The sequence below is a fragment of the Thamnophis sirtalis genome, unplaced genomic scaffold, assembly GCF_051295495.1.
Source record: "Thamnophis sirtalis isolate CommonGarterSnake01/CBP01778 unplaced genomic scaffold, rThaSir2_p1.2 scaffold_10, whole genome shotgun sequence".
NCBI classification, from domain to species: domain Eukaryota; kingdom Metazoa; phylum Chordata; class Lepidosauria; order Squamata; family Natricidae; genus Thamnophis; species Thamnophis sirtalis.
The window spans coordinates 13,693,573-13,718,234 of record NW_028261390.1 but is presented as its reverse complement, the minus strand read 5'-3'; the positions used below and the strand labels follow the sequence as shown (position 1 = coordinate 13,718,234).

General features: G+C 40.8%; 1 protein-coding gene across 1 annotated transcript in view; it reads right to left on the bottom strand.

Annotated features, from left to right (window-relative positions):
- CCSER1 (coiled-coil serine rich protein 1) overlaps window positions 1-24,662 on the bottom strand; it is a 478,316-nt gene that overhangs the window by 274,721 nt on the left and 178,933 nt on the right. The window contains exon 4 of the mRNA XM_087724105.1: window positions 10,576-10,669. Within this exon, the coding sequence (XP_087580231.1) occupies window positions 10,576-10,669 (94 nt within the window). The remainder of the gene's footprint in view (window positions 1-10,575; window positions 10,670-24,662) is intronic.

Genomic DNA, 24,662 nt, shown 5'->3' with positions numbered 1-24,662 from the left:
TCCAAGCTAGATAAGGTCTGTAGTTATTCCTTTGAAAGACTGTTTGCCAAGACTTTGGTGAATGTGAATGAGAGGAATTCACTTTTGTTTAACAAAAGGGGTTTTGTTGGAACTAGGAATCTGTTTCGTGCTTTTTGGGGAAGCCTAGGTCAGAACACAAACTGCCACCGACGTGAAGCAGATTATCTGGGAACTCTTAGGGAGAAGCTGTCTTCATCCTTTTTCTCTCACACAAACTACCTGAACTGAGTTGCCTCTTGCTCCTCTGAAATGCCCTCCCTCCCTCCTGGGAATCCAGACCACATTTAATGACATCAGGCTGTCTTAAGGAGGCTTTCTCAAAAATGGATCATCAAAGGAACCTCTTGTGGAAAAGTATGAGAAAAGGGGATAATGAAATTATTTGTTATAATTTGGTAAGAAGCCAATTAATGCTAACATAGAAAGTTAACATAATTCTAGTATATTGGGATTCATTTCTCTCTGGTTATGCATGTAACCGAGAATAACAGAGAATTTAGTACAGCACCAGCCCAAAGGCATTGCTACTTATCAGAGAAAAGCTGGCTTCACTCTTTGTAAACACATTAATTAGCACCTGGAACATTTTTAATACTTTATTGTCCAAACAACTGAAAACATTTGGCAATTGTTTTAAGCAAATGTGATTGCATGTTAATTTGTAATAATCAGAAGGGGGAAAGGGTGTTCATTAAACGGTTTCTCTTCTCTACCCCACAGCTTGTATAATGATTTTATTGTTCATCTCAGTGTGTTTCTGCCCTTCAGGCTCTTTCAGAAATTTAGGAATACTGGCCCTTCTAAAAGCAGGAAATGTATTGGCTTGATTTAATTAGTGCATCATACATCTTCTTTTCTTTAAAAAATATATAATTGACAGTCGATAATAAGAATATTAATGTTTATGATGGGGAAGCCTTAAAAGGAGGAAATATTATATGGAGATTAATATTTTAACTATTTAGTAAATAAATTAATCAACTATGTAATCTAATTGTTAAATCATTTTATTCTACAGTATTGTTTCTAGTAATCTATCAACATTTGCAGCAATGCTAACGAACGCATTACAAGTAATGTTCACCTACAGAAAAAGCAAAACCCAGTTGATCGATGCATGAATTTGCCACTTTACTTATGACTGTGAATCAAAGGGGACATCACTTCTTTTCCTCATGGCCCTTTGTAGCCATATAATGGGTAAAATGGGTAGAAAAAATCAAAACTAGGTGAGAGGCCATTTGCTTTTCTAACATTTTTAATGATGGTCACTAATGAATACATTCTGTTGTGGCCCACCAGCGGAGCTGGCAGCAGATTCGGACAGTGAGGAGGTTGGGGAGGAACATGGGGCAGTCCTGGAGTCTGGGGAAGGCTCTAATGAGGGCTCTGTGTCAGAGGCAGAGAGGTGGCCAGAGCCGTATGCCAGTTATCAGCTGCCTTCAGAGTCAGACATCAATGAGGCAGACAAACAGCTGGAGCCTGTTCCCAGTGTGCACATGTGCAGAGTTGCCAGACGAAGGGAACAGCTAAAGAACAGGGGTTGACTTGGGAGTAGGTGGCCACAGGTGGACGATGAATGGCCCCTCCCAGAGGAAACAAAAGAGAAGGTCGCTTAATTGGTTTGTGACTCTCCGAGACTCCTTGCCAAGTTTTGCAGATATTGGCCTGGAAGCTCTGCAAGCCAGATAAGGTCTGTGACTATAAATCCTCCCTTGAAAAACTTTGCTGGATGTGAATGAGAAGAATTCGCAGTAAAATAATAAAAGGTTTTTTTTGTCGGGACCAAGAGTTTGCTTCAGGCTCTTGGGAAGCCTAGGTCAGAACACATTCTTTTATTTCCGACAAAATGAGCAAAAAAATAATGTAACTCTATAAAATTTAAAGCCAGTAGCTACATCCATCTAGAATGTAAGATGAAAAAATAATAATAACATCAGTATTAGCACTGCTATCAAAAAAATAATAATCCAATATCATTACATTCTAAGACAATAAGAGAACAAAGAAGATGCCATATAAAATGTCAATTTGCATCCGAGAGAAAGGGGAAAATAAATGGCTTGCTTAAATTTGTTTCTATGCGCATGTTTGGCAGTCACATCCCGAGTTTTATCTCTGGATTATACCGGGATGTGATGCGGCTTATGAAATTGTTTGTATAAGACCCCTTGTATAATCTCCCATTTTTACAAACTCTTTTCCTACTCTGCATTCAGGACAGGACTCAGTGGTTGTTTTTCGATTATTAAGCCCGAGTATATATATTTTTTCTTTTCGGACACGTTTCATATGCATGTTTCATATGCAAAGCCACTGGAATTCTGCGGCACTTCAATTGTTTCCTTTCCCACTTGAAACATTAACAAATATTGCCAGGTTTAATTTATACGTACAGCACAGCTCCTGAATCACTGCAGCGTTTTGCACCCAGCCTTGTTCATCAAGCTCCAAAATAATTTAGCAACTCCTTAATTAATTCCTAATTGACATCCTTGGGTCATTACGCCAACACTTTCATTTGGCTCTGTACCAGCAGACAGTGGCTTAGGGGCTATTTTGATTTATGAGAATTCTCCTAGGATGCCCAATAAAACTTTTCCTTTCAAAAGTAAATTTTTCTAGCTATTGCGGCTGCCAATTGTTACATTAATTAACATCCAAATTCTGGACAATTTTGTTTTAAAGTCTCTACTGATCTCGAAAGGAATTAATCTCAAGAAAGGTATAACTATTTGTGACAAAAGCAGCAGAAGTCCTAATCAAATTTCCCGCCTCATTTTAAGCAACTTTAAGATTATCCACCAGGTAATTCTATTTTCCATACCTTGCTGCTAAGGGAGAAGGGATCGGGTAAGTCTCCTAACTTATGTCCTTTTCCTCCTTTCAATTCTTACATCATAAAAACATGAAGCCTCGCCTTGAGTAATATTCATGTTCTGATGGCTTCATTGCCACAACCACATAATTTTCTTGGTAACAATTCAAAATCAGCTTTCTACTGCTTTTCGGCTATTCCGGGAGAAATATAAACAACCTCAGCTATGGAGATGATACCATTCTAATGGCAGACAGTGAAGAGGAACTAAAGAGCCTCAGATACGGATGAAGAAGGAGAGTGCAAAAGTTGGCTTGAAACTCAACATTAAGAAAACTAAGATCATGGCATCTGGCCCTCGAAATTCCTGACATATAGAGGGGGAAGAAATGGTGACAAATTTTAATTTCCTGGGCTCCAAGATCATCGCAGATGAGGACTGCACCCAAGAAATTAAAAGACTCTTGCTCCTCGGGAGGAAAGTTATAGCAAATGTAGACAGCATGCTAAAAAGCAGAGATATCACCCTGCCAACAAAAGTGCGTATAGTCAAGGCTATGGTTTTCTCAGTTACAATGTATGGCTGTGAAGGTTGGACTATAAGAAAGGCTGAGCACTAAAGAATTGAGGCCTTTGAACTATGGTCCTGGAGAAGATTCCTGTGAGTCCCTTCGACTGCAAGGCGATCAAGCCGGTCAGTCCTAGAGGAGATCAACCCTGACTTCTCTTTAGAGGAAACTCAAATGCTTTGGCCACCTAATGAGAAGGAAGGATTCACTGGAGAAGAGCCTAATGCTGGGAACGATTGAGGGCAAAAGAAGAAGGGGACGCCAGAGAAAGAGGTCGCTGGATGGAGTCATCGAAGCAGTAAGCGTAAGCTTAAATGGACTCCAGAAGATGGTAGAGGACAGGAAGGCCTGGAAGAATGTTGTCCATGGAGTCGCGAGGGGTTCGGAAACAACTTCGCAACTAACAGCAACAACATCTGCTTTTCAGTGCAATGTTTCTTCAATATCTCAATCTATGTTCCAGCCAGAGTGTTTCCCGGGAGTCTCCAGCTAAGGATTAACCAGATCCAACCTTGTTCCTCTTTTGCAAGAAAGATCAGCTCGATGCTGCCATGTGCTGTATTATTTATGGCCTGGGATGAAATCCACAGGTAACTGTGTCCACAGGTTGTTGGGTGTTTTTTTTTTTTTGCCATTTATCATCTTGATGTAAATGTCATCTTCAAGAGCTCAGGTTTCCGAACTGTGAATATCAAGCTAGCAGCAGGTCGAAAGTGTAAAAGAATCCATGCAATCCCCCTCCTTCAATGTAAGAAATAAAGCTGGTAAGACAAGGAACGACAATTCCCAGGTTAGAAAGAATTATTATGTCAACGCAGATCAAGGAGGTCTCAAGGCCACAAAAACAAAAAGCCAGGAAAATGCCAAACTAATTTGAAAAAGCAGGAAAAGGAGAATGCCTAGAATTTAAATATGAAATACAGACTGATGGAGACTGGTTTTCTGTGTGTATAGGACTTGTCCCTGTTTACAATGAATCTAGCCTCCATATCTGTTACTTTTATCAAGTAAGTCTGTGCTGTCCCCCCAGCAGTATATAGATAGTGTTGAAATTAAGAGCTGTCTCCTTTAAGAAACCATCTCCTGGGAAATGTAGACAGAGACTACCTTATGGGAAATGTAGTTCCATGACATGTGATCATATCTGTGTTTCTGATTGGCCAATGGGGTGTTCTGCCATTGCACAGAACAGAGCCAGTCATTTTAAATGCCATTGTGAACCAGAGAAGCAACGCATGTGTCTCCGCTCAACATGGGAGCCAATTCATCATCTTTTTACACCATGTGATTGGACAAATTATGGAAAGTCAGAAGTATCTTAATACTGAATTCTTGTTTTTAAGAATGCCTGATAATAAACTTGATCTGAATGAGATTCCTAAGCGTGGAGTTAACTGCATGCCCAAAGCGAGCCTACAGGCTCGAGGCAGAACAAAGTCAGTTCATAATTAGGGAGTCAAAGTCATTTTTCAGCTATGCAGGTAATCCTCAACTTACGACCACAATTGACCCCGGAATTTGTGTTGCTCAGTGAGTAATGTGTTAAGTGAGTTTTGTCCCGTTTTATGACTTTTCTTGCCACATTTGTTAAGCGAATCACTGCAGCTGTTAAATTACTAACACGGTTGTTAAGTGAATCTGGATTCCCCATTGCCTTTGCTCATCAAATGGTCACAAATAATGGTCACATGACCCCAGGACACTGCAACCGTCATAGATATGAAACAGTTGTCAAACATCCGAATGTAAATCACATGACCATGGGGATCCTGCAATGGTCATGTGTGAAAATGATCATAAGTCACTTTTTTCAGTGCCATTGTGACTTCGAACAGTCATTAAACGAACTGTTGTAAGTCGAGGACTACCTGTAGCATATTTATATAAACCTGACATCTATGGGGCATTTAGTCATGCCGGCCACATGACTACGGAGGTGTCTTCAGACAGCGCTGGCTCTTCAGCTTTGAAACAAAGATGAGCACCACCCCCTAGAGTCAGGAACGACTAGCACATGTACAATACAATACAATAGCAGAGTTGGAAGGGACCTTGGCGGTCTTCTAGTCCAACCCCCTGCCTAGGCAGGAAACCCTACACCATTTCAGACAAATGGTTATCCAACATCTTCTTAAAGACTTCTAGTGTTGGGGCATTCACAACTTCTGGAGGCAACTTCTGTTCCACTGATTGATTGTTCTAACTGTCAGGAAATTTTTTCTCAGTTCTAAGTTGCTTCTCTCCTTGATTAGTTTCCACCCATTGCTTCTTGTTCTACCCTCAGGTGCCTTGGATAATAGTTTGACTCCCTCTTCTTTGTGGCAACCCCTGAGATACTGGAACACTGCTATCATGTCTCCCCTAGTCCTTCTTTTCATGAAACTATGTCCGAGGGGAACCTTTCCCTTTCCATTTAATATGTCATTTTTTTAAAAAAAAAACTCATTTGGGAAACTCTTTAAGGCAGTGTTTCTCAACCTTGGCAACTTGAAGATGTCTGGACTTCAACTCCCAGAATTCCCCAGCCAGCATTCGCTTTCCAAACTGAAAATACTCTTGATTAACCTCTTATGAGTCTACTACTAATCAGTACAGTTTGTTAGGTCAGGATTCAGAAACTTTAAAATGTTACCTAGCATTTCAGAACCTCCTGATTAGTAGTAAAGAACAAAACCTCTTCCGCGAACACCTGTTAGAATGCTAACCTAGAGACCTTAATTATTTCATCCGCATTTTACACCAACAACTCATTACCCAGTGTTATTAAAATAGCCACAATGCCACAATGCCACAACATTAAACTTTAAAATGACAAAAAAGGAGATCCATTTAATATTTTTATTATTTTCTAAATGGCACAGACCGATAAAAAGATTATACAGTATAAAAGTTCTGCAGACAAATGAATGCAGATGAAACAAAGGCAGCACGTGGACATGCTGACTTCAATCTGTTGCAATCCTCATGAATGAAGGGAAATATACGTTTTCCCAGGATAATGTTCCAGGATCCAATCTGGGTCAGTCATTAGAGAGGCGTTCCCTGAAGATGGGTTCCAGAAGAAATCCGAAAGCTCGGAAGACCAAATCTCTGGTCCCGGTGACCGACTCCAGATAGGAGTTGCAATCTTCCACAGATCAATCTAAGTTGTATTGTATTAAAAAGGTAAAGATTCCCCTCACACATATGTGCTAGCTGTTCCTAACTCTGGGGGGCGGTGCTCATCTCCGTTTCAAAGCTGAAGAACCAGCGCTGTCCGAACACATCTCTGTGGTCATGTGGCAAGCATGACTAACCACCGAAGGTGCACAGAACGCTGTTACCTTCCTACCAAAGGTGGTTCCTACTTTTCTACTTGCATTTTTACATGTTTTCAAACTGCTAGATAGGCAGAAGCTGGGACAAGTAACGGGAGCTCAATCTGTTATGAGGGGCTAGGGATTTGAACTGCCGAACTGCCAACCTTTCTGATCAACAAGCTAAGCGTCTTAGCCACTGAGCCACTGCATCCCTTTAGTGCATTGTAATACCTTGAATTAAACTGTACATATAGCATTGTATTTTGTCCTTGATCTATTGGTCTTAAAATATCTTAAAATCACTGCAACGAGAAGACATTAACAATAAACTTTGCCAAGACCACAATCCCTACTTTGTTCCAAACACACAAAGCAATGAATCTGTTAAATAGAATCATAGGGCTGGAAGGGATCTTGGAAATCATATAACCCCAATTCCCTGCTCAGGCAGGAGACCTTATACCCCCTGATGTCCAAACTTTTCTTGAAATCTTGAAATGATGGAGCACCAACACCACCAGGAGGCAAGCTGTTCCATTGATTAATTGTTCTCACTGTCAGTAAATTTCTCCTTAGTTCCAGATTGAATATCTCTTCAACAAGGTTTCACCCATTGTTTCTTGTCCTACCTTCAGTTGCTTTGGAAAATTGGCAGACAACAATTGGTTAGGATCTTTAAACATTTAGAGTTAGTTTTTCAAGCTTCTGTTCTGACCCAGGTTTTTGAGATCATGAAGCAAAGTCCTTGTCCCGACAATAACCCCTTTTGTTAATTGACTGTGAATTCTGCTCGTTCACATCCAGCAAAGTCTTTCAAGGGAGGATTTACAGTCACAGACCTTATCTGCCTTGGAGAGCTGACAGGCCGATATCTGCAAAACTTGGCAAGGAGTCTCGGAGAGCCACGAACCAATTAAGCAAACTAATTGTCTTCTGCAAACTCCCCTCCCCTTTTGCTCCTCTTTTATTTCCTCTGGGAGAAGCCTTTCATCATCCACCTGTGGCCTTACTCCCAAGTCGACGCCTGTTCTTTAGCTGCCCCCTTCGTCTGGCAACTCTGCGCATGCGCACACTGGGAACTGGCTGCAGCTGTTCTCCTGCCTCACTGATGTCTGACTCTGAAGGCAGCTGATAACTAGCATACAGCTCTGGACCCATCTCTGCCTCCAACACAGAGCCCTCGTCAGAGCCTTCCCCAGACTCCAGGACTGGCCCATGTTCCCCCCAACCTCCTCACTGTCCGAACCTGCTGCCAGTTCTCCCACAACAGGGAGATACAGTCCAACTGGGACCTAGAATGAGTAGCATTATATGCAAACCACAGCTATTTGCATTCTATCTTACTCTGTTTTGGGGCAAGATCAACACTTTTTTCTTGAGAATATACTTAATAAATTCCTATCCTATAAAACTGATATCTACTGTTACGCCAGCCAATTGTTCCGATAATCCTTTCCTTTGATAACTGAAATATAAGCTCCTTTATTTATACGTGGAATGTTTTGAGTTACGAATTTAATGTTGAAATGTTAGAAAGAGATATCTGTATAGCAGAGTAAAAGAAAAATCTCAGAATGAGAAAGGTTAATTTAATACTGCTTCTTTGTGTAAGTGCTTTTTACTGTATAAAAACAGCAACCTACCATACAAAGCTGTCGTGGTTATTACTGTGGTGTTTTCAAAACATCTAAGCTCCTAATTTATATAGTGTAATAAGCAGACACCCCTTAGGCAAATCATATTTGATTTATCAAGCTAACTATTGAGCATCCAGTATCGACAGATTTCTGGAAACACTAAGAGATTCCAAATAAATATTTATCACATCTACCAGGAACCTTTTTTTGCATTCCGAGTACTTTGTGGTTGATTCCCCACAGCAGTCCTATATAAGAAAAAGGAAACATATGCCTTGGGTCCTTTCTTGATTGTTTCCTGCCTTTATAGTTTTTACAAATAAGTCAAGGAGGCCAACATATTTAACACACTTTCCTTCTCTTATTTTTTTTCCCCACAACAAGCAACCCTATGAGATGGGTGGGGCTGAGACGGGGTGACTTGCCCAAAGTCACCCTGTTGGCTTCTAAACTAGACATGACTAGAACTCATTCTCCCCTGCTTTCTAGTGTGGTGCCTTAACCACTAGACCAAACTGGCTCAATTTCAAATTGTAGAGCAGGGGTGTCAAACTCAAGGCCCCCGGGGGGGGGCTGGATCTGGCCCACGGGGTGCTTAGATCTTGCCGCTCTGGAAACAGCGAAAGATCATCCTGCGGTGCCTCTGTCAGTGAAAAACGGAATTCGGGAGGGCTACGTGCAGCTCTCCTGAGCTCTACTTTTGCTGGCAGAGAGTTGCAGGAAGCTGTCGCTGCTGAAAACGGAGCTTGGGAGCCGTTTTATCTGGAAGAGTGCTCAGGCCCCCACAGGTGCCCATGATACAAGTGATGTTGAGCTGGCCACACACACACACACCCCATCATCAAACACAACCCTGGCCACACACCCACCCACCCCCATCATCAAACACAACCCTGATGCGGCCCTCAATGAAATAGACTTTGGCACCCCTGTTGTATAGAGAAAACCTACAGCAGTTTGCTAGACATCAGTTGATGTTAACCAGAAGTTTGTACTTTTTCAGCTTCTGATAACAATTTCTTTATTATTTATGAAGTACTGAAGGAGCAATGAGACCTAGTTTGGTGTAACAGTTAAAAGACTAAGAGTAGACATGTTTGTCAAGATACTGAGGATTTAATAGCTGCCAGCTGATGTAAAGTTGTAAGCTGTAATTAGTAAGCTAATGCAATGTGGCTGATGCAATGAGGCCAATTCATTGCAGCTATGGTATTGCCTCTTTAAGGCTCTGGTGGGGTCCACACAAGTCATTTACTGTTTTAAGAGGAGTCTATATATAGGTGATCATTAGAGGGTGTTTCTCTCTCTCAGCTTGTGTCCAGTTCTCTCCTTGTGTCTGCAGTGAACGGTAAGGAAATTTATCTCCCGCATGTATATATGTCTGTATATAGTTGTATATAAACCACTGTTAATTGTCTTAAGGCTCTGTGTGCTGTGTTATTGCTCCTGGGTTTATAACGTAATACTAGTCACGCTGCTAAAACTCTGACAATGTTCTAGTCCTTCCTTAAGCACAAAAGCTAGCTGAGCCAGTCACTCTCTCTCAGACCTAAGAAAGAGGCAGTGATAAGGCAGTTCTGAAAAGTATTTCAGAAAACTGCACAGGTACTGAAGAAGAATGACATGAAGACCAAGAAAAAACACTTAAAGATCTGACAATCTTAAAGAAACCCTACTTACGCAAGATGTAAACTAAATTGATAATGTAAAATGAGTAAAAAAAATGATATAAAAACAATGGTGAAAGTGAAAGAAAGCGTAGGAGGAAAAATGTACGGAAAAAAACAAAACCTTTGGGAGATTACTAAGGTATCCCTTCTTTGTTTATTTCATAGGCAATATGTATTAAGCTATCTGAAGAATCATTAACCTTCCAGTTTCTGGACAGTTAAGATTCAACTGTATCAAAAAGAAGCAAAGAAAGATGTGAGTATTAATCTTACAAAGGGAAAAATGCATGATTTTTTTTTCCAGTAAAAACAACATTATGAATGGTGTTAAGGAAGAAATAAGCATCTGGGGAAAAGGACGCTGTCTTTGCCAACTGCCTAAAGCAATCTGAACCATTCTGAACTAGATACATTTGAAAGCAATTTAAATTAGATGTATCTTCTATTCTTCTTTTTGTCCTGTTAAGAATTATATTTACTACTCGCTTCCTGAAAAGGTACTCAGAGTAAAAGCTCATTGAACCGAAGTGTTTAAGCCATTATATTTTCTGGGGGCCTTACCAGACGGTCGATGCTGGGGATCTTCTAGGAATTCCAAATCAAGCATCAGGTCATCTTCATCCAAGTCACAGGAGCCCAAGTTATTCAATACATCCTGTAATACGCCCAGAAAATAGGATATGTTAAGGAGGAAGAGGAGGATAAAAGATCAAGAGTAGCAGCACAGAAACAACATAATTGGTTTGATGGATGTAGTATGAATTAAGTGAAGAATTGTTTCAACACCAGGCACCAAACACAGACCAGAGGTGGTATTCAGCCAGTTCTGACCAGTTCTGGAGAACAGATAGTGGAAATTTTGAGTAGTTCTGAGAACCGGCAAATACCACTCCTGGCTGGCCCCGCCCCTATCTATTCTCTGCCTCCCAAGTCCCAGCTGATCGGCTGGGTCTTCCTTGTTGCCCTGAACAGGAGAACAGAGCTGGAAAGCAGGTTAGTGGGGTGGGAAGGGAATGGGGATTTTATAGTATCCTTCCCCCAGGAGTGGGGAGGGAATGGGGATTTTGCAGTATCGTTCCCCAGGGACACCTACCAAGCCATGCCCAGCAAGCCACACCCCGCCCACAGAACCGGTAGTAAAAAAAATTGTGGACAATACGCAATGATTTGTATAAAACAATGGGATTATCTTAAATCATCTGCTCATAAACATCCTTTGAATATGAGATATGAACCATTAAATAAATATTAGACTGGAAAGAATATAAAAGAATAATTCATATGAAGCCACCAAGGTTATCTAAAACTGACTCCATTGTTTCTTGCGTATTATTTTGATAATGCTCTTAAACAATACCTCATAAGACTTGGTGTAGAAATGTACTAATTATGCTAAATTAACTGTGTAATCTGTTAAGGTGATTTTTGTTGTTTTAAGTTGTGATATAATTGCCTAAACAAATAGCATTTTTCTGCCTCACAGAACTTATTTAATTTTAACAGTATTTCTGTGATTTTTGAGATCAGTAGTTCTAGTTTAAAATCTCCCCAATGAACATATTCTGTTAGAAAAGAGGAAAGGAAAGGAAGGAGATATTTCTCGTCACTACTCTAAAGAAATGCTGACAGATGAATGCCGACATGTTCACCTCCTCTTTTTTTTTCCTGCCTCAAAGGTTTAATTACCGCTTGCAGAAAAATGTTTCAGCAAAAGGCCTTAATAAAACTCTCCATTTATTTTGAAATAGCCCCTTAGAAATTCTAAAATACAACTTCCTCCTTTTGCTAAACATGCTGATTTTAATCCCTGCTGTACATGTAAAATGAAGCTAAAATGGGCTTTGCTATTTTGCCTAACCACTCATATTTGTATTGAGATACCTCTCTTATGCTAAAGTGTGTGTGTGTGATGTCACCAAACAATGCAGGTAAAATACCTCTGCAGTGGATTTAGGCACCTGCAAGCTGGCTGATAACTCTATTTTATAACTCTAAAAGCCACAATCGTTCTTTTCCAAGGGTTGGGGGGAGGGGAGAAACAAACTCTAAGCTGTGAGAATCGACTTTAATTTCCTTTCCCCTCAATCTAAGTAGCTTGCAGATGGAACAATGTTGGTGGAAGGAGGATTGCCATTGGAATTCAAACTATTTGCCCCAATGCCCTGGGATAACTGAAAGCAGTTAAGCAATGGTGAAATTCATTTTTTTCCCCTAACGCTGCTGTGGGTGTGGTTAGCTTAATGGTGGGGTCATGTGACTGGGTGGACCTGGACAACTTTTTTTTTTTTTACTTTTTTAAGTATTTTTTTTAACTACCGGTTCTCCCGAATGCTTAAAAAAAGTTTTTTAAAAAAGTTCTGATTATTGTGCGGCATAGAAAGATGATAGATAGATAGATAGATAGATAGATAGATAGATAGATAGATAGATAGATAGATAGATAGATAGATAGATAGATAGATAGATGATAGATAGACAGATGATAGACAGATAGGTAGGTAGGTAGGTAGGTAGGTAGGTAGGTAGGTAGGTAGGTAGGTAGGTAGACAGACAGACAGACAGACAGACAGACAGACAGACAGACAGATGATAGAGATAGATAAATAGATAAATGATAGATAGATACATAGATAGATAGATAGATAGATAGATAGATAGATAGATAGATAGATAGATAAATGATAGATAGATAGATAGATAGATAGATGATAGAGATAGATAAATAGATAAATGATAGATAGATAGATAGATAGATAGATAGATAGATAGATAGATAGATAGATAGATAGATAGATAGATAGATAGATAGATAGATATAGATAGACAGATGACAGACAGATAGATAGATAGGTAGGTAGGTAGGTAGGTAGGTAGGTAGGTAGGTAGGTAGGTAGATAGATAGATAGATAGATAGATAGATAGATAGATAGATAGATAGATAGATAGAGACAGACAGACAGACAGACAGATAGATAGATAGACGGATGATTGATAGATAGATAGATAGATAGATAGATAGATAGATAGATAGATAGATAGATAGATAGATGATAGAGATAGATAAATAGATAAATGATAGATAGATAGATAGATGATAGAGATAGATAAATAGATAAATGATAGATAGATAGATAGATAGATTAGATAGATAGATAGATAGATAGATAGATAGATAGATAGATAGATAGATAGATAGATAGATAGATAGATAGATAGATAGATAGATAGATAGATAGATAGATAGAATGTATCCTCATGGAATTTCAAGAAATTAAAATACAGCGTTTTTTCTGTAGATGTGCACAAGAGATACCCTCTTCTGGCAGCTTGAGAGTAGGAAAAGAGATTGAAAAAACCCAGGGAAAAAAGAATACAGCAAAGGTAAAGATTTCTATTTATTATTTTTAAGTACCAGTTTTGGAGTTTGCAACTGGAATATTGAGATTGCCTTACCAAATCAAAGTAAAACCAGAAGAGAAAAGAATAATATTCAATGGGCTCCATTTAGCTATATGGTTCCATTCTGTGTCAACATCCAATGATAAGTATCCAAATAAAAGTCCAGAATCATTTTTTTTTCTGAAAAACTTACTGGTTTATTGAATACATAACTTGGGAAGGCTGAAGAAAAAATAATTCTGAGTTTCTCAACCCCCAGTAGATACCATAGTTTTTGGATAAGACACAACTTTTTCCCTCAAACAAGAGGGTGAAAATCTGGGTGGGTCTTATACACTGAATACAGCATTTTTTGCCTCCCAAAACCCACCCCCTTCACCAAAATAGCCATGCATAGCCTTTAGGAGGCTTCCACAGTCTCCTGGGGCTGGTGAGGGCAGAAATGAGTGAAAAATGGGCTGGTTTTTTGCTCCTTTTTGCCCCCTCCAGCCCCCAGGAGCATTCTATAAGTCTCCTAAAGGCTATGCATGCCCCTTTTTAAAATGAAAAACAGGCCCGTTTTTGCAAAATGCAGACTATTTTGGGGAAGTCTGCAGAGTGCAAAAAACATTTTTTATTTGCCTCTTCAAAATCTTGTTGCTTCTTATACTCTGAAAAATATTAGTAGTATTAATCAATGATTTCCCCAGCCCAACTCTCAAGGTTTCTAGTAGACCAAGTAAAGTTCCCATTGTTAGGCAAACTATTTGTCTCATTTGTCCACCTGCTAAATCATCCTTGAAAGTTTCCAGTTTCTCACAAACTTTAGTGGAGCTGTAGAAGTTTTGTTTTCTCTAGTAACCTCCTCTCATAACCAACACCTCCCTCCTTCCTCTAATGATGAGATCAGACATGTAGATGCCAATATTTCATTCTTGACAATCTGTTGATTTGCTGTCCCTCTCAACATTCTGATTTATCCAACTGCAAAACTGTGTATGTTGTATCTACGTGTAAAACTTCTAGAACAAGGTTCTCAACTTGGGCAATTTTAAGACGCATGGACTTCATCTCCCAGAATTCCCCAGCTCCAACTTCTGAGAGTTGGAATTCCACACATCTTAAAGTAGCCAAGGTTGAGAAACATGATTCTAACACTTTCCTAGAACACATTCAAAGATAATCTCTTAAATTTTGCTCAGTCATTTATATCAGCCTTTTCTTGTTTATTACAGATCGTATAGAAAATATTTATTGTCTCTTCTTATGAACCAATATTCTCTTATTCAGATGATGCCAATTACTATCCAATTATAACAACATGGTTACAAAATCTTGACTAATGCTTGTGACATTCTGTGTTCTGATTATGAACTTCATAATGAATCCACATCCCGTTAATACCAGATGTTTATTCACAAATTGTTTGGCTTCTACTGTGTCTGTGGTGTTGTTCAGCAGTTAATTTTGGCTACACTCATAATTAAAATTGTCACCCTCCAACATAAATAATCTCTATTGTTATACCATTGTTTTGTCAGATTTAAACTGTTACTTTGCAAATGCAATCAATACAATTTAATTTAGGATAAACCTAATGACTTACTGAGGGTTTTTTTTCCACCAGAATTTAATTTAAATTTTAAATTCAATTTAAAATTCAATTTAAAATACAGTATGCTTAAAATGCATATGCCATTTTTCCACTTGACAATAACTTTTCAGAATAAGAATAATTTAAGTGAAATAAATAGTAAAATATTAAATGAATGGGGTAGGAGAGCAAGAAGTATATTCCTTCAAAAATTGAATGTGATCTCACTTTTGTTCAACTTTAGAAAAGAAACCAAACTCTTTCTTCTCAAGCAAAAGTTCTGAATTTTACCTTCTTTCCCTGAGAATAAGACTTCCCTGGATAATAAGCCCAATCGGGCTTTTGAGTATGCTAAAATAAGCCCTCCCCCCAAAATAAGCCCTCCCTGAAAATATTGCAACATAGCAGCAGCTATGAGGTGGCCACGCTCACTGCCTCCTGTACCTCAAAAATAATAAGACCTCCCCAAAAATAAGGCCAAGTGCTTATTTGGGGGGAGGGTCAAAAAAATAAGACCCTGTTTTATTTCCAGGGAAACACGGTAGCTTTAAAATATGTTTTATTTATTTTTTGTTCTGGAAAGCGTGGCCAATCAATTTTAGCCTGGATTATAAGGTAAAATGATAGTTTTAAATGTACTTGTTTGTGGATACATTTCATTTCAGTAATTTACTTATAGAACATACAAACAAAAAACTCAAATACATAGGTATAGCAGGAAAAAAAATCAATAAATGACAGAAACATTTTAGAAAGTTAATTTTTTCAGTTAAAAGGACCAAAAATATTTATAACTACAGCTAATTAAATATTTCCAATAAGACTAGGGTCAGAAAAACAACCAGCAACATTCAAAATAGAAAATCCATTTATAGCAATGTTAACTTCAAAGAATTGTAACTACGTAATTCATAGGAATGATAAAACACTTCCTTTTAACTTACCACAGCTTTTAGGAAATAAAATAAAATCACTTGATAAACCGAAATAGGTGGGAAGACCTATAATCACTGGTTTTACTTCTGTCATTCCAAGAATTTTTGTGCATTTAAGGTACAGGATGAAAAATTCAAACTACCACTCAGTGGCACCAAAGAGAATGTTCTGTTTAACTTGGTTGCTATTCACTGGTCTTCAAGATTTCTGCAGCTCAGCTATTTAGATCAGCAGCTATCAGATAGCTGCTGAATTGGAGTCTCAGATCCACTGAGTTCAAAGGGGCTTAATTTCAGGAAATTGAATATGAGGTTTGTAAATTTCAAAAAGGATTTAAAAGCCAAGCATAGAAAACCCAGGTGTTTTTTTTTATTAAATAGCTCCTCTTTTTATGTTTTGTTATAAGTCTAGAAAGGGCTGCTTTAAGAGCAGAAGTCTGAAGAATAATGGATTGCTTTAATAAATAGCAGAAATATGTTGTGGTTGGATAAGGATCAAAGCAGTTCTTCCAAATCATATTTGAAGCATGTAACACCTTGGTGGATATTTTTTCTCTCTGCTATCAGTGGGACAGAAAAATTTAACTGGTCAAACTATGATTCATACACCCGTAATTAAGATGAATTGCATGAATTCAGGCACTTGGTAGCAAATGTATTTAGGACAGTTGAAGCATCCCAAGATCATGTGATCACCTTCCCAGCCAACTGTTGGCAAGGAAAGTCAATGGGGAAGCTGGATTCCATGTTTCACTTAGAAGCTGTAATGATTTGCTTAACAAAGGTCTAAAATCAGCTGTGACTCATAAACCAACTGCCTTGATTAACAATTGAAATTCTGATCCCAATTGTGATCATAAGCCGAGGACTACCATCGGGAAGATGAGGGTGAAGGTTCAGAGATGTTCACAAAAAGAATATTGGTTTGAATTTTTCCGTATTCCTTGAAGAGAATGATGGACCCACCAGAAAGCCTTATCACTCTATTAATTTTGTTCCTACTCCTTGTTTTCAAAATCTTTAGGCAAGCAAATGTGATCATAAATCCACTTGCATTGATTCTTCACTGGTAGCTTTCTTTCTCCCAGGGTAGAGAACCTTTCTCAATAAAACAGAATTTGCTGGTTGGATTTAAAGGCTACTGTTTATGCTTCCAGAGTGGTAAAATACTATTCCTGTTAGGCTCCACACCAAATGGTGGCTCTTCTCCACAAGGCTAAGTTACAAATGCAAATACTAATGCTAAGATAAGTTATTTTGGCATCGGAGCAGAAAACCACCCGCAAATTTGCTCCTCTGCATTTCTGCCTGTTTACTTGTTTATTCATTATGCTAGTAAATCACTTCTCATTGTTAACACATCTCAAAGTAGGACAACTCAAACGAATTAGGGCTCCAGTCATCTACCTATTTTCGTACATGAATGGGTGAATAAATAAATTGAGAAATGACAACCAAAAACATCTTATTCTAGCTAATCATAGTCTGGCCTTACATTTTAATCTCCACAAAACACTTATTTTGTTGTGGTGGTGATGACTGTGATTGTTGTTCCTTCTTCACTGCCCATTTCAATTTTTTTCCCTTCAACTGAATGAAATGGAATAATATTATGCTGGTAAAGGAACTATTGTAGCAACTAGTATTCGAAGCTGAGTTTCTGCTTCAGCCACCCTTATCTTTGCCTGCTGCTGTATATTTCATTTGCAAGATGTTTATTATTTATGCAAGGAATTGATTTGTCTATGTGTTTTACTGTAGGGGTTTGTTCAACACTATAGTTGCCCAATCAGAACTTTAAAATGGCACAGCCCTCAACACTCCCTACCAACCTATACAGTTGCTGAAGCAGATCTGCCTAGTGACATGAATCCCTTCCATATCAGCATTATTTCATCCTGCTTTATAAACATCACACCTATAATTACAGAAACACACACACAGAGAGAGAGAGAGAGAGAGAGAGAGAGAGAGAGACAGACAGACAGACAGACAGACATACAGACAGACAGACATAGAGAGACAGAGAGACAAAGAGAGATAGATAGACAGAGAGACAGAGACGGAGAGACAGAGAAGAGACAGACAGAGAGAGACACAGAGAGAGAGAGAGAGAGTTACAGAGAGAGTCACAGAGAGAGAAAGACATAGAGAAAGATAGAGGAAGACAGAGAGAGATACAGAGAGACACACACATAGAGAAAGACAGACACAGAGAGACAGAGATACAGAGACAGACAGAGAGAGAGAGACAGATACAGAGAGACAGAGAGAGACACACAGAGAGGCAGAAAGACAGACAGAGACAGAGAGAGAGACAGATACAGAGAGAGACAGAGAGAGACAGAAAAAAGAGAGACAGACAGAGACAGAGAGACACAGAGAAAGAAAGACAGAGACAGACAGAGAGGCAGATACAGAGAGAAAGAGAAACAGCAACAGAGAAAGAGAGAGAAGAAGAAGAAGCAATTTGCAGAACAATAAGAAGACAAATACACTAAAGGATAAAAGTCTAACATTTGAGCAAAAGCCTTTATCAAAAGAATGATTTAATACCACAGAAGCAGCCATAGGCCTAGGTTGCCATGGAAACAGAGAGAATCCCAATAATATTTAGCAATAGTGTTTTTATTATACCATTATATTAATGATATTCCAGTAAGGGGTCACTTTGCAGATTTAATATGCAAGACTCCAGTTTAACTAGCAAATCCTACCAAAGAACAGGAAATTATCATTACAAAGTAAAGGTCAACCTTAAGTAAGTTATTTACCAATTTCCTGACTATTTGAATGAATGAAAGAAACTGTTCAGAAATGGCATTATATTTGATTTTTCAGATATTCTTTTTGTGGTCTTCAAAAGCGGTATGATTAGATAAACGATTTGTCCTTAGTTTTTGGCTCATATTTTATATACTGAAACTGAGACCCAGCTCTGAATACTACACACACACACACACACACACACACACACACACAGGGGGGGGGAGAAGAGACATTTGTGTGTGTGTGTGTGTGTGTGTGTGTGTAGTTTTCATTTTGTAATCTGCATTTTGCACAGAGTTGACTCCCACCATTTACTTTCTCTTTGTTCTTCGTATTTGAATGAGACTCTCTCTCTCTCTCTCTCATCTGAAGATCATGTGATCCCCATTTGCGATCTTCACAGCCGACTTCCAAAAAGCAAAGTCAAAGCTGGATTTGTTTAACAAGAGCACGATTCACTCAACACAATGCAGTGATTTGTTTAAGAACCGTGGCAAAAAAAAACAATTGTAAAATCAGTCGTGGTTCACCTAACAATCCCCTTGCTTAGCGGCAGAAATTCTGGAGCCAACTGAAGCCATAAGTCAAGGACCGCCTGTACAGCAAGGTAAGATACGGAAAATAGAAGGCAATGTAACTATGCAGTCCACTTTCTAAGTACCCGTATTTTTCCGACAATAAGACGCGCCGGAGTATAAGACGCACCATGATTTTGAAGAGGCAATTTTTAAAAAACAGTTTTTGCACTCTGCAGGCCTCCCAAACCTTCTGCATGCCTTGTTTTTTGCAAAAAATGGGGGGATGCAGAGCTTTGGGAGGCTCTTAGAGTGCTCCTGGGGGCTGGGGGGGGAAATGGCCCGGTTTTTGTCCTCCCCAGCCCTCAGGAGCACTTCGCAAGTCTTCCAAACCCTCTGCGTGTCCATTTTTGCAAAGGGAGCAGGGTTTCAGTAGGCCAAAAATGCTGTATTCAGTGTGTAAGATGCACCCAAATTTTCAACCTCTTTTGTGAGGAGAAAAGGTGCGTCTTATACTCCAAAAATATGGTAAGTCATTCTACTAACACAGAGCTCTTACCAAACTTTGACACTGTGTTTAGAAAGATCACAGATATCAACTGTCCTTTGCTGAAACTGTTCTACAATAGGAAAATGGTACTAATGTACAACTTTCAGTTCATTGGACTGTACAGCTATTATCAGAAGTGGCATAATGCCAGTAAGAATAGACTGAATATAATGACTCCTGTAGAATCACTAGCGTACAAGACGACAGTACTCTTTTTAATGCTTTCTTAACGTACTATTAAATGGTCTGTGAGTTATATATTTTAATCACTTCAAAGATCAGAATACAATGCTACCAGCAGTGGCTGTCCAGGTGCTTTCAATGAAAAACACCTTTTTATCAATTCTTTGCTATTTATGCAGTATATATATATTTAATCTGATCATCCTATCAGAAAGACTCAAAAACCACCAAAATGATCCAAATGGTTTGGGCAATGCGTAGTTCCTGAACTAATCGAACAAAACTAAACTGCTATTTTCATTTACCTTTCATATAATTTACTGGTTGACTTGACTGTTGGGTTTCCCTTATCAAATATAATTTGAATAAAGAGCAAAAAAATAATAATCTGGCCCATAATAAGCCAGATGATAAGTGGGATTAACTTATCTTCCCTACCAATTCGCAAATGTAAGTGCTCGTAGTGCTTGCGCATTACTTCGGGGCGGGTGGGCAAAACCTCCCGCAGCTGCCGCTACCAGTTCACCCGAACCGGAGAGAACCAACTGAATACTACCTCTGCCCATAATCTACGAGTCATATGACATTTTTAAGTTCACTTTGACCTTTATGAAATGTATTGCAACAATGGATTAAAAAAAAAACAACAGGTACTATAAATGTAAGCGTCAGCATGGGGAACGAAGGGACGTGGTGGCTCAGTGGCTAAGATGCTTAGCTTGTTGATAAGAAAGGTCGGCAGTTTGAGTCCCTAGCACCACATAATTGAGTGAGCTCCCGTTACTTGTCCCAGCTTCTGCCAACCTAGCAGTTTGAAGGCACGTAAAAAATGCAAGTAGAAAAATAGGGGGCCACCTTTGGTGGGAAGGTAACAGCATTCTGTGCACCTTCGGCATTTAGTCATGCCAGCCACAAGACCACAGAGATATCTTCGGACAGCACTGGCTGTTCGGCTTTGAAATGGAGATGAGCACCGCCCCCTAGAGTCGGGAATGACTAGCACATATGTGCAAGGGGAACCTTTACCTTACCACCTTTACCTTTATGGGGAATGAAACTTAGTTGTGTTATGTTATCTGCTTTTCCACTTATTAATACATTCGATCAACATCAATTAAGTTTCCTTGGTTATAACAAGAAGCAACTTTTATTACATTATTACTATATTTGCATCCCAGAAAAATGCAGTGTTGAAAAGCGGAAAAATGTTTTCCAGTTATATGAATTGTAATTGAAAATGCAGTGAATTGTTATCCTTGCCAAAAAGACTGCAGATTGCTATTAAATAATATATTGCATCTTACCACCAAAGGAGTCACCTTTTGTACCACAGCCATGAAAATAAGCTTGAAGATTAAATATAATTCTCTTCTTACCTCTCTGGCAGGTCACAGTCGGTGTTGGTCGGAGGACAGAGGTCGACCCCTAGGCCCCTTAAATACTGGTTGCCGCAGGGCTTGGTCCTGTCCCCCCTCCTATTTAATATCTACATGAAGCCTCTGGGTGAGATCATTCGCCGGCACGGGATTAAATACCATCAGTACACGGACGATACCCAGATGTATCTCTCCACCCCGTGCCAACTCAGTGAAGTGGTGGAAGTGATGTGCCAGTGCCTGGAAGCTTTCAGGGTCTGGATGGAAATGAACAAGCTTGCACTCAACCCTGACAAGACCAAGTGACTATGGATGTTGCCCCCCAAGGATAGTCCAGATAGTCCACCCTGGGGGGTGAAATCTTACACCCCTCAGAGAGAGCCCGCAACTTGGGTGTCCTTCTGCGCATGTGCGAGGCGGAATGGCCGTCAGCCTTCACTCTGGTCTGGGTTAGCGAAAAATATCAGAAATATCAGCAACTTAGCTTTGAGACCATGCAGGAAGGGGTCCTAGCGGTAGAGCGCAATTTGGGGCACCCAAACAGGCGGTTATTTGGAGGGTCGTCGCGATTGGGTGGCCCCTGGCCCATCCAGCCACCCGTAGCAATTCTTACAGCGCTCGGCGGCGAAAATGACGATCATGGCGGCGGTGCGTTGATGGCGCCGTCCCCACTGGCTCTTCACAACTCTACAACTTCCCCGGCGGCTTTTTACAGCTTTAGCCCTGTTCCTTTCCCTGGCCAGGAGGAGTCCTGGAGGGTATCTGGCTGTTGGAGTGATTTTACTCTCAGAGAGGAGGTGGATGGCTTAGAACGGCACTGGACGAGGTCGGGCAGTTGGTTTGTTTGCCGCTGCTATGGCCTCCTTAGGTGCCCCCCCTCCTTCTGCTCCGTCGGCTTGCGATACGCGGCGCCCCCGGCACCTTTTGACATCTTTTGCTCTCGCTTTTGTGATCTTTGGACTGCATTAGACTGTTCCAGAGAGGGGGCGGTTGGCTGGGCATGGCGCTGGATGAGATCAGGCAGCTGGCTTTGTTGCCGCCGCGGCCCTTTTGGATGCCCCCCCCTCCGTCCCACCTAACTTGGCCTTCCCTACGGTGTGGCCTTTCCTCTGTTTACCCTCACGGCTACAGGGCCTTTCTTGCCATCTGGCTCCCTCTACTCACGGCTGCTGGACGCTTGGACTTATGACCTGGTCTCATCTGGTGTGACCACTACCGCCCGTGGATGCTCAGGGATGCCACCTCAGCCCCTTCAAAGGAGCGACTTCTGGCCTTGGGCACATTTTTGGGATTTGGAGGAAGGGAGAGGGGCGAAGCACCCCTCTTTGGACCGTACCCTCTTTATTGAACTCTTTACTGGACCTTGCAGAGGAGAAGGCTAAGACTATTAAGACCTTCTATATAAGCCTTGTACGAACTTCGCACGATTGCACAATTTTTTAACTGGTATGGTGAGTGTATGGGACTTGCATGTGATTGAGTGAATGATCCCACTTTTTATTATCCCATTATTATTGTATTTTATGTGTTTTTAATTATTACGTGGGGACTGCTTGGGTGAACAAATGAGTGTGCTTGATTCGGAGGGCCTGTCGAAGAACGCGGGAGCCATAGGGGTGGTTGAGGGAATTACGGACACAGGAGTGGGCCGGAGCATTACGGTCTTAACAGGGAGAAGCAGATATGGTGGGGACTTTAGGGCTGGCCATTACCGGGGAAGGAGGGCTCGCTACATCACAGAGATCCCTCTTTCCGGCCCTACGAGTCCCACTCCAAGGCCTGGTGGTGTGAGTAATCAGGACCCTGGCCTCAGGCTCCTGGCGCTAAATGCCAGGTCTGTAGTTCATAAAGCTCCTCTCGTTCGGGACTTAATTTTAGATGAGAGGGCAGACCTGGCATGTATTACTGAGACCTGGCTGGGCCCGGAGGGAGGAGTCCCCCTCGTAGAGATGTGCCCAGAAGGTTTTCAGGTGCTCCATCAGTCGAGAGCTCAGAGAAGGGGTGGGGGTGTGGCCATTGTTATCCGAGAGTCTCTAGCACCTCGTAGGATCCCTGCTCCGGAGCTTGTCGGGTGTGAGTCCCTGCTGGTGAAGTTGGACCTCAAGGGTCAAGTGGGTCTGCTGCTAACGTACCTGCATCCTAACTACGTTGCAGCAGCCCTCCCCTCGCTCCTCGAGTCGGTAGCCGAGCTGGCAGTTGAGTTCCCCAGACTTATGGTTCTGGGGGATTTCAATCTGCCTTCGCTCGGTGATCACTCTGACGGAGCGCAGGAGTTCATGGCTTCCATGACAACCATGGGCTTGACCCAGGTAATCCGCGGACTGACCCACTCAGCAGGTCACACGCTTGACCTTGTATTCCTCTCGGAGCAGTGGAATTGTGACCTTGGTCTGAGGGGTAGTGAGATCTTGCCCCTGTCATGGTCAGACCACTACCTATTGAGGCTTGACTTTCGGAGACCAAACCCCCACTGTAGGGAGGAGGAGCCGACCAGGTGGTTCCGCCCCAGGCGACTTATGGACCCTTTGGGGTTCCAGACGGAACTTGGGGTTATTCCTGATACTCTCGCCCGCAGTCCGGCGGAGACTCTGGTTGCTGCCTGGAACTTGGCAGCGACGAAGTCTCTTAACCGGATTGCGCCACTACGGCCGCTCCGAAGCAGTGGATCCCGGAGGGCTCCTTGGTTTACTGAGGAACTCCGGGAGAGGAAGCGCCAAAGGAGACGCCTAGAGCACTTATGGAGGTCCAGTAAATCCAAACCGAACCGAGCACGTTTAACAACCTGCACCAGAGAGTACATTCGAGCAATTAGGACGGCTAAGAGAACATATATTGCCTCTCTGGTTGCGTCTGCTGAGTCGCGCCCAGCCGCCCTGTTTAGGATAACCCGTTCCCTCCATCAGTAACCCATCAGTTTCATAATACGAGATTTTATATAACGTGTACGTGATGACTATGGTGATGTACAAAAGGTTTTGTAACCAATCAACACACTGTACGGAACTGGAAGATGTTTTTTATGTTTTATATTTGTAGGTACTTGCTTGTTTAAAAATAAAAAAAATGTTTACAAAAAAAAAAGAGTGGCCTTTGTCTTTTAAATGCAGATGAATCTAGTCCTGATGTGTTTGTTCTCTTATGTTGTGCCATGTGTTTATGAACTGGTTGTTTTGTTTCCCCAGTGTATAGATCTGCATGTGGCTCACTGCACTGTGCTGCATATACCATGTTGCACAGTTTCTGTGTAGGTGTTTTATTCTTGGGGTGGACAAGCTTCCGCCGTAGTGTATTCTTGGGTTGGAAATGGGCACGCATGTTATGTTGGTTGAAGATCCACCTGAGCTTTTC